General features: G+C 34.8%; 1 protein-coding gene across 1 annotated transcript; it reads left to right on the top strand.

Moving 5' to 3' along the window:
• Positions 1-956: 956 nt before the first annotated feature.
• Positions 957-11,041, top strand: LOC128556191 (E3 ubiquitin-protein ligase DZIP3-like). The gene is made up of 5 exons (XM_053540341.1): positions 957-990; positions 2,024-2,131; positions 8,990-9,402; positions 10,338-10,409; positions 10,814-11,041. The coding sequence occupies exons 3-5, from the start codon at positions 9,004-9,006 to the stop codon at positions 11,024-11,026; spliced, it is 684 nt and encodes a 227-aa protein (XP_053396316.1). The 5' UTR covers positions 957-990; positions 2,024-2,131; positions 8,990-9,003; the 3' UTR covers positions 11,027-11,041.
• Positions 11,042-11,662: the final 621 nt, after the last annotated feature.

The following is an 11,662-nucleotide window of genomic DNA, read 5'->3' as shown; positions in this document are numbered from 1 at the left end:
TAATTTTATTGTAAAGATTTTTCAAAGTCCATAATTCTTAACTCATACATTTGTTTTTCTAAGTCTTCTAAAATGTCGAAAAATGACCATAAAAGTTAATCAATCGTTAGCTTAATCGCCTGTTAAAGTTTCGAACAACTGGGCCCAGGTTGGCAAATATTTGCCCTAGACTATAGAAAAATTAAGAGTAATACAAAAGTAAATACTATTTATTTTTTATGTAAAGGGCCTCCGTGGCAGAGTGGTTAAGGTCGCTGACTTAAAATCACTTGCCCCTCATCGATGTTGGTTCGGGCCTCTCTCGGTGCGTTGAATTCAGTCGTCCAGCTGGCTTATTGAAGGTCGGTAGTTCTACCCACGTGCCCGCTCGTGATGAAATAATGCACGGAGGAGCACCTTAGGTCTTCCTCCACCATCAGAGCTTGAAAGTCGCCATATGACCTAAAATTGAGTTAGTGCGACGTTAAACCTAACAAAATAAGTACGAAAAATATTTCTGATTTAATAACAGTTCATTTTATCATTTTCTTATACTTACAAAAATGTATATTTCGAAGGTTACTTTCTCTTTCACTCCATTTGAAACGTCAGCGCAGTTAACAAGAGTAATTAGTCATCTTGAAATGAACAAGATTAATAATATCGAAAATAACTTTTTACATTATTTCTGTTCAAGTGCGCGCGCGTGTGCGTGTACGTGTGCGTGTGCGTGTGCATGTGCGTGCGTACGTCTATTTTACAGACAGATATCTCAAAGCATTTACTATCCTACATATACCAATGGCTAGATTTTATAACAAATGTTCGTCAATGAAAAACATTTCATGATTTACATTAAACAGTTTCGGTCATACTTTGGAAATTTTAAAATTATTTGTTAAATGCATTTAGATAATTCGCTGGCAAAGACCCAGATCCGTTCAATTCTGTTTAAACGAAAGAGCTTACGCGTAACCAAGACCGACCATTACACAGAGTGCGAACACAACGGTAAATATTTATAAAATGTATTTTATTTATTAACAAAATCAATATATTCATATATTTGCAAAGAGTATATCTAAATTTCAATCTTAGTAAGTCGAAACTAGCTAGATATTTTGGAAGTCGAAAGCAAAAATGGGATCGTTATGTTATTTCATCGTTAAGGTGCACCGGAATGTTTCGTAGCATTTAGAAACTGATGAAAAAACATTTGAATTGATTTTAAATTCAGAATATATCTCTATATGTTATTTGCAGAATATTTAAAACTTTGTAAGATTTTACATGCGGAAACCATGGAAATCATACTACATATATTTAGTTTTTGTCTTAGATCAGAAATAAGAACATTCCTTAAATTACTAATAGGTCTGTGCTGGTCGTGTGCACGTCCGCGTGCTGTGAGTTGCGGTTTTGGGAGGGCTGTTTCTTTTTCTTTTTTGCTCAGGTGTAGGAAATCCTAAACGTAAATGAAATACAGGTAATGGGAACCCACATATCTAGATAGTAGACGGTCGATATCGCCTGTCTACAGGAATAATTGTTAAAAAAAATCACACAATTATTCGAATGACGTAGATTGCGACCGACAAGTATATGTTCAAATGTTTGAGTTAAAAGTAATTTGCATGCTGCTGCAGTACAAACTAATTACAGTAACAATAAACAATTACAGGAACCGTTTCTTAGTTCATATTATGCAATGGGGTTATTAACTTAGTCCTTCCCTTATAACATAAAACTAAATTATTTACGCTAGTTGTTTTAGTCATTGCCTCACTGGAATTTCGAAATGTTTATACTTTATTTCAACCAGTTGCTACTTTGATCGTACAGTGCTTAAAGTTAAAAATTTCACTGTCGCATTGTCAAAGATTTCGCAGTTAAGATATTATTACCGTTGTAATTAGTTGGTTAGATATCAAAGGGAATTGATCACAGTACTTCTAAACATTGTAAATTTCCCATTTTAGTTATCAGTCGATCGTGGCTGAATACATGAAAGCAACTTAGTATATGTAAAATTTTATATTTTCAGCAAGGCGCTAGATATCTCAACCATATTTATGTCTACACACACAGCAGCTCGCTCTTGAATCAGTCGTCTATCCACTTTCGTTTACCCATATCTCCATAAAGAATGCACGTAAGTGTTTAGAAATATTGAATGTTGAATTTACAAATAGGAGTTCCGACCGCACAACGGATCTTCCGATTAAAGATATTACGGCAGGAATTTTATCAAAGAAAAGCAAATCAAGTGATAATAGTTAACCCGTATGATCGTGAAATGGCGACACGCTTTTTAACGCCTGGTAAATAAGCTGCAAACAAACTTACACATATTCATACACGTTCATGCCATAACCTTTGACCTTCAGCCTGCTGAATTTCTAAAATGGACTGGTCCAATATTTCATTTGGGCTATACCATTGAATATTTGAGGGGTGTTCACTTAACATTTACTGACCAAACAGCTAACAGTGCAGGGTCGTAAAGGTAGACCTTTCTGCCAACATAATTGATGCAATCGGCACATCGTCTTATTATCACAAACCTACAATCCAAGTTCGAAGCAAGTACCTTGCTTGGTTAATAAGTTATGCTCCAAACACAAAATATGGACAGTTTTGACCTTTTAGCTTAATTGGAGCCCTTAACCTTAACTACAGCGCCGGTTCAAGCGCTTTGTACATTGTCCTATATCCATTTACCTATATGCCAAGTTTAAAGTCAATACCTTTTATGGTTGTAAAGTTATTCTCCGGACACGAATTAATGACGGACGGACAGATGCCCGAGCTTACAATTGCATACTTAGGTGACTGTAAGAGAAAAGGTATTTTAAATTTTATTATTATGCATGACGTATTTTACAATCCAAATTAACAAAATCCTTCTCTTCTTTAGCATAAAATGCTGTATAAATCGACAGCCGTAGATGTAACACATTTGAAAGGTCGTTTGTCTGTTTAAAATATAGCTACCACATGCTTTGCTATGAATATAACTCATATATGAATTCCATTCTAAATATTATCCTATTTTTGATTTAATTTATCTATATTTTGCATAAGTGTGCATTCAATTCGAGTCTTGATGCACATTTCCGTTAAACACGAATATCTGACACCACCCGACGTATCATTTTGCGCCATATAAGCGCCAAGAAAGAGTGCAATTACATTTGATCTACCATTTAATATAAATACGTTTTAGAGTCGAAATCAAATAACAGAATTTGGTTACATTTAACTGACACCTACTGCATATTGTATAGTTCTTAGGCACGAAATTTTACACACTTATTAGACGTCTACACATTAATAAAATGTTCCTTGGGACATATTACTTTTTGCACTACCAATATTGTAACACTGTTCAAACACTTTCGGCCTTTCTAAAAGATATGAAAAAGTATGAATAGTGCAACAGTGCGATCGTAAATGTTAATGAATTGCTATTTTGAATTAAAGTAACGTTAGAGTTAAATACTTGCACAGGTATAAGCATTCAATAGAACAAAATAAAAATAAATATAACCTTCGGCTATAAATAGATCTTGCATAGTGGAAATACCAGACGTTAATAGAATACAGTTAATGGGAACCTGAGTAGTACAAGGTCGCTCTATCGCCTATCCACCCTGTTTAACCGTTAGTAGCGTAAATGTTTTGGAACAAATTTACATACTGCTGCAGTACAAACTAATAACACAACAATAAACAAGTTCGGGAACGAAACAGTTATATCATTTTACATTTTGTTATTATGCATGACGTATTTCACAATCCGAATCAACATAATCCTCTTGTTTAGCATGAAAGGTCATTTGTCTTTGTTTACAATATGGCTGCCTCACGTTTTGTTATGAAAATCAAATATATTAATGACTTTTACCTATCTTATTTTCGGATAGCCTAGTGGTAGAGCGTCCGCTTCGAGTGCGGGAGGTCGTGGGTTCGATCCCTGGCCGCGTCATACCAAAGACGTAAAACACGGTACTAGTAGCTTCCTCGCTTGGCGCTCAGCATTAAGAGGATAGTACTAGGACTGGTCAGCCCGGTGTCAGTATAATGTGACTGGGTGGGGTATCATGTCATGTGTCTACGGTGTGATAATCTAGTGAGGCAGCACTATAATGTTGAGCATTTTGCTCACTGCTACAAGTAGACACCGTCGTTCATATGACTGAAAAATTGTTGCGAAAGACGTTAAACCCGAACACACACACATACACACACACATCCTGTTTCCAATATTCTCACATAGGTTTGCATTTTTGATCACGCATGCCCATTTCCGTGTAATCGAGAATACCTGACACCACGTCGATGTAACATTTGGCGCTAAAAAGGCAAAAGTTTGATTTAATTCAGTCATACTGTATAGGTCTTTAAGCGCGAAAATAAACCTATTAAACGTATACGCATTAATATGTTATTCCTATGATAGTGCTGACTTTCATTGGTTTAGTTAACCCACTTTACCATTCAGCTTTATGGCTTTGAGTATATAACTGCATATGCAATATTGAAAGTAATGCTTTTGTAAGTAAGAAATTATTCATATCCTAAATTTTAGACAGCTAATTTATCTGTTTTAACCAGAAAACAAAGGCATTATGGCACATATCTATTATAATTTAAAGAAAACGAGAACGGCAACGTTTGATTCCCAGGAATAAGAGCAAAGGTAGTAACACGGTCAGAGCTCACATCGGTACAAATAGAAATTGCAGTGGAAAGATATAGCAAACTTATGCATCAAGACGCACAATATAAAAATGATGATATCGTAAAGAAAAATGGGAGATGGGGGATTTTAAAGGAGTAAGAAGGATGGATACTTAAAAGAAAAAACCACATTTCAAAACCGCAAGCTTCGCACATCACAGCAGTTCAAGTATGAACGCACACAAAAGCGACACACAGGCTCACGTACACGCGCATCACTGTTTTCTTAAATATTCGAAATTTGCCATAATATTTGTAAACCAATTATGAGTTGTTAAATGTATTTCAGCTCGGCGCTGAATTATTTCAATTATGTACGTATGTTTCATCCTTATGGTCTACGATACACACCAAATCACACTTGAGGCAAACAGGCTTTCACTATCCTATACAGTATTAATCAATTTTATAATAAATGTCCGTCAATGAAAAAAACATTTCCCGGTTTACATTGAACAGTTTCGGTCGTAATTTGGAAATTCTGAAATTGATTGTTAAATGCAATTAAATAATACGCTGCCAAAGACCCAGATTCGTTCAATACTATTAAAACGAAAGAGGAAGAAAATTCATTCTAGACCAACCACTACACGGAATGCGAACACAACGGTAAATATTTGTAAAATGTTTTTTTATTTAGTTACAAAATCAATATTCATATATCTGCGAAGAGTATATCAAAAATCCTATCTTACTAAGCCTTAACTTGATTTGAAATTAGCAAGATATTTTAGGAAGTCAAAAGCGAAAATGGAATCTTTATGTTATGGTTATGTTACACCGGAATATTTAATAGCATTAAGAAACTTATGAAAAACATTGAGATTGATTTTAAATTCTCAATATATCTCTATATGTTTGCTATTTGCAGAATACTAAAACCTTTATCTACAGAAACCATTATACTACATGTATTTTAAGTTTTTGTCTTAGATAAAAAATAAGAACATTTCTTAAAATTACTAACAGGTCTGTGCTTGTCGAGTGCACGTCCGCGTGCTGTGAGTCTGGGTTTGGTGAGGGCTGTTTATTCGGCGCGGTGACTTGATTTTTTTTTTTTTTGCTCAGTGTAGGAAATCCTAAACGTAAATAAATCGCAGGTAATGGGAACCCACAGATCTAGATAGTGGAGGGTCGATATCGCTTATCTACAGAATTAACGATTATTCTAACACGACAAGCAAATAACCTACATACATTTAGAGCAAATCTATCTCGGGTTATTCTGCAATAAACCACTCGCGTGCAATGACGTCATCCGATCCAGGTGCGTAGCACGGTCGTAAAAACTAGTCACCATTTTTTGTCGAGCCCACTTGCAGTACGAAGACATAGTTGTCCAATGGCTGTTCGGTGTATGTGCGTGCGTGCGTGCGTGCGTGCGTGCGTCCGTCCGGATTTGTTTGTCCGGACCATAACTTTGACATGCATGGAGCAATCTTGTTTATATTGGGCATGAATGTTAACCTCAGTGTGACGGAGTGGCATGCGCAAACCACAGGTTCCTATCTCAAAGGTCAAGGTCACACTTACAGGTCAAAGGTCAAATTCAAAAATGACTTTGTCCGGAGCATTTCTTCTTCATGCATGGAGGGATTTTGATGTAACTTGGCACAATTGTTCACCAGCATGAGACGGAGTGTCAGGCGTAAGAACCAGGTCCCTAGGTCTAAGGTCAAGGTCACACTTAGAGGTCAAAGGATTCAAGAATGACAACTTTGTCCAGAGCATTTCTTCTTCATGCATGGAGGGATTTTGATGTAACTTGGCACAAATGTTCACCATCAAGAGACGGAGTGTCCTGCGCAAGAACCAGGTCCCTAGGTTTAAGGTCAAGGTCGCACTTAGAGGTCAAAAGTCAGATACAAGAATGACTCTGTCTGGAGCATTTCTTTTTGATGCATAAAGGGATTTTGATGTAACTTGGCACAATTGTTCATCATCATGAGACGGAGTGTCATGCGCAAGATCCTAGAATTACTTCCCTTTGTTGTTACTATAAATAGCTTATATTTGGAACTTTTTTATTACTGGTCGTAGGGAAAAATCAAGACCACTTTTCTGTAGTACAACATGCATGTTACATCCAATTTTCAGGTGAAGTTTGACCTATCTCTACTTGTGAGGATTTTTGTGTGGACTTAGAATATTTTTTTTTTTTAAGATTTACGTCCTTTAGTTGTTACTTTAAATAACTTATATTGTAACTTTTTGCAATCTTTTTTTTATTTGGCATAAATGTTTGCCTCAATGAGACAGGGAGTGTCATGTGCAACTCCCAGTCCTTTTGACAGCTGGCGGGCTCGACATGTTGCCCGTGGGCATCTAGTTCTAACATTGTTGATACTAGTATGTCGTGTTAGAATCGAAATAATAAGTTCCTAAGTGTGATTTATTGTAGAATAACCCGAGTTTTTCGTTCTTATGCGAAACAATATTTCACTTAGGCCTACGGTCTTCGTGATATATTCTTACGCATAAGAACTCAAAAACTCGGGTTATTCTACGATAAACCACGTTTGAGAACTTATTATTTCTTAAATAACGATTATATTAGTCGCGCAATATTGCGAAATTAGTAGTTTGCGACCGACAAGTAAATGTTCAAATGTTTGAGTTAAAAATAAATTTGCATGTTGCTGTACTACGAACTAATTACAACAACAACAACAACAGCAAACAATTTCAGGAACGGAACAGATTCTTAATTCATATTATGCAACGAGGTAATAAACTTCGTCCTTCCCTTATAACAAAAAACTATATCATTCGCACCAGTGTTTTTTTTTAATAATTATTGCCTCACTGCAAAATTCGAAATTTTTACCCATTATCTTAACTAATTGCTATTATGGTCGCACAGTGCTTGAAGGTAAAATCCTCACTGTCGAGTTGTCAAAGGTTTCGCATTTAAGATATTTTTACCGTTGTAATTATTTCGATACCAAAGAGAAGTGATCACGTTACTCATAATAAAATCTGTTAAAAGATCATTTGGAAGCATAGAATGCAACCAAACAGAATAATAGCAGACTCGGTTTGATTGAGTCTGTTCATGAGAGAGGTAATGAAATGTGCAAAACCTCCCAAGCCCCCGAGCGCCGGCATAAGCGGAACTCTATTGCACATCTATTAAATGGACTCTAAATGGACTCCATGATCCTAAAAGACCGAAAATATAACAACACTGAATCCAACATCGTAAATTTGCCATTACAGTTCTCAATCATCGTGGCTTAATACATGAAAGTAACTTAGCGCATGTAAAGTTTCATATTTTCAACAATGCGCTAGATATTTCAACCATGTGTGCACACATTTAGGTCTACAAAACACACCAGCTCGCTCTGAAAGCAGTCGTCTATTCACTTGCATTTACTTATGTCTCCATAAGGAATGCACGTAAGTGTTTTGATGATATTTAACTGACATTTTACATTGTTGAGTTTTCAAATCAGTAGGAGTTCTGACCGCACTACGGACATGTTGATTGAAGATTTCTCACCTCAAAGCATATCACGTGATGTTGATAAAACCATGTAATCGTGAAATGGCGACACGTTTTATAGCGCTTGGTGAAACATCTGCTTGCCATAGCATACAGACAAATTTATGCATTACACATTAATTATACAATTTTGCCACAACATTCAAGAACATAATTCAATTATTCAATCTACTTATGTTTTGCAATAAGCGATTCGTCAGATTCTTTTACTGTACTCAAGATCTTTGTTTAAGTTTTAGCATGTGCGCGAAATGGTGTAAATCTAATATCACTGTTTTAGTTTTGTGGTTTCTGGGACCTCAGATTAGCTGTTACACCCAGTCGTCCTTGAAGAGCTACGAAATTTGATTCATTTACTTCAACTTCATACGGTTTTTTAATTTATATTGTCGCCAAATATTGACAGATTGCAATGAAATTGAACGACACAGTCTTCAATGATTATTGTTTAAGATATCAGTAAGAAAAATCATTACACCTTAACAGATACATTGAGGTAAACCTAAAACCAAAACGAGCAGTAACATCACCCAGTCTTTTTATACCGTTTTATCTATAATAATGTGAAATAATTAATTAAACATCTTTTAAATTCACAAAGTAAGTACAAATAAACTTTTACTATGAAGAACTGACCATAGTATGGCTATAATTGTTGTTTAATTTTCTTGATGATATAATAATATAATGTAGTTTAATTTCATTTTTCAGTTATTCAAAAAAAATAACGTAACGTATCAGATGTCTGATTCTTTTCAGAATAACTGAAAAAAATGTCAGCAGCCTTTCTGAATCTGACTGAAGAAGAAACAAGAAGGTGTAAACTCTACCATCTTGTTGTTGACGGAGGAGGTGCAGTACTGATGTATAGGTTCGACAGAGATATTCCTACCCCAAGGACATATCTCAATGATACGACAGTTAAATTAGAGTTATATCAGCTGCAAACAAAAAATATTATATCGAAGGCGCAATATGAATTGCTTTATCCAAGTACAGGAGCTGGTGTCACATCATCAAAGGATTACGACATGACTCTTTTAGTGGCGCTACATCGTACCCTTCTGTGTGCAAAGAAAGGTGACCCAATATGGCACACAGGAAATAAACCGGCTCCTACGGACTTTTCAGTAGAAGCAGAAATCGTTCGTTTAAGGGATTTCAGGAATGAGGTAAGCCGATATGCATAAATTATTCAGTGACTGTTGACAAGTCTTGTTTCTTATATAAAACATGCTGGTATATTATAATTATTTGATATACTCACAGTAAAGTTATCAAATGTGGTAATTCTTGTCAATGTACTCTTAATTATAATACATATTAATACAAGTATGTATAGCTTTTTACAAGAGCATATTTTTAAATTGAAAAGGAAACTTTATAGAGGCACTGATTAAAGTTGTTAACATTGCAAGTATGTTGATGATTTACAGATATAATAACATTAAATGTATCGGTACATGACGCAGGGAAGACAACGCTTAGGGTGCCAATAAGTGATCTATAACTTCTTAAATGTGAATTAGCAACCTATGTATTGGCCAAATAAATGATCTGCCTAATTTATGCGGCCTGGAATAATATATTTATAAGTGAGTAAACATTCCGGTATCTTGTTGTTGATTTAGACAAATTTAATTATAGATAAGATAAGCCAGTCTGTTTTTGGTTTATATGTAGTATGAAAAATTATTATATACTTCTAAACATTTCTTTCTTCACAATCAAATACAAATTGACAGAAAAATTAAAATTCGTATTGCACTGGTTGGAAATCTTACAGTGTATTTTGTCTGTACAATAAATTCTTATATTCGCACATGAGTTCTTTATGAATGTTTGGTTAATTGAAAACAAACAAAACTTGTAGGTATGTAATAAAAGGGTAATTATGACAGTAGTGTATCTATGACGTATTCGGATTCCACATAGCATGTCTCGTTTGATGGAGGTCTGGTAAAAGTACAAAATTCCAAATCAAGTTACTGTTAGGATAACCCTAACAAACTAATAAAATGTAAGCTTTCTTTTTGTAAACGTTTTTTGATGTTCAATGTTTTGGAAAACAAATGTCATTTTATGTACTTACGGTTTCTTCTTTCAGCTAATGCATTCACCGAAGGTGGGAGGATTAACCGAAGCTCAGTTTGAAACAAAATGGAAGGAAGTTTCTGATGTAATGTACCACTTTTCATGATTATCAAATATTTCTAAAAATGTTGAAATTATCTGTAAGTTATCATCTTACAAAATGTCAGTAATTGGAACCATTTACAATCATAGCTACATGGACAGTAGTCTATCTTAGATCTGCATGTTGATACTAAGAAATATTTTAGATAGGAACCGTCATACAATGTATATTTTGTTTTCCTATATAATATTTGTAGATTGTTTATATAGTTACAATAAATAGTGAGACCAAAGAGAAAACAGGTTGTCGACTGAGTAATGAAAACTGTGTACCCATTTTAAAGATAACTTCGTTAAAATAGATAAATTATACCTATTCGAATTGTGTTCTATAGCTTGTTGCTTTGTAAACTTGCATTGCTAGAAACATTATTTATATACGGTAAGGTGTTGTCGCGTTTTGGATCTGGAATGCCTGGTCTGCAAGAAAAGCTAGAAATACTTAAGAATGACTGTCTAGACAAACGATTTGAGAAAGAGCTTTTGTTGAAACTGGAGGAATGGACTGCCATGGATAAAGCGTTCGGGGACGAAATGATGAAAACGTTGCAAAGTAACAGTCTTAGCGGTAAGAATTGTGATTATCAAAAGAGAACTTGAATGCTTTTGTAACGCATGTATTAAAATCCATTCATCGGAAAAGTAAGTTTTTTCTTTCGTACTCTAGGAATGTTATGATTTGAAACGGTAAAATGATATGTTTCACTTTTTTACAACAGGTTCGATCTCGTATTTTCAGCGTATTTCACATTAAATAAGGGAAGAGTAAACACTTTATTTTTGTGCTTTCAGATATTGCCTTGGGTAAGTTTAACTGATAATAATTTTCTAGAAAAAGTATAATAGCATATTTAGAAGGGAATGACCTCAGATCATACGATACACTATCAAATATTACACCTTTAAGTATAACTGATGCATTAGGAAAAGTTTAAAACATGTCCTGATACATTCGTCTTCATTTCAAACGCATTTGTTAGTTCCATGCTGAAATAGTTGATGTGGTACCTATTTTTGCATATAGGCATAACGTGTGTTTCCACTTAATGTACGATAAATTAATGAAATACCATAATGCCAGATTAAGACAGCTTTTTTCATACCAACAGCTAACTGATTGTGCCATTTAATTAACTGTAGTAATTTATCTACAAGCCTTTATTTTCTAATACAGAACGGTCAAGGAGAGAACTTTCAGATGTTTTGGGTGACCCTTATTTTGTCAAGACAAGTGTT

This window comes from Mercenaria mercenaria, chromosome 4 (genome assembly GCF_021730395.1).
Source record: "Mercenaria mercenaria strain notata chromosome 4, MADL_Memer_1, whole genome shotgun sequence".
Taxonomy (NCBI): domain Eukaryota; kingdom Metazoa; phylum Mollusca; class Bivalvia; order Venerida; family Veneridae; genus Mercenaria; species Mercenaria mercenaria.
The sequence above is the reverse complement of the archived record's forward strand: the minus strand, read 5'-3'. Positions and strand labels throughout refer to the sequence as shown.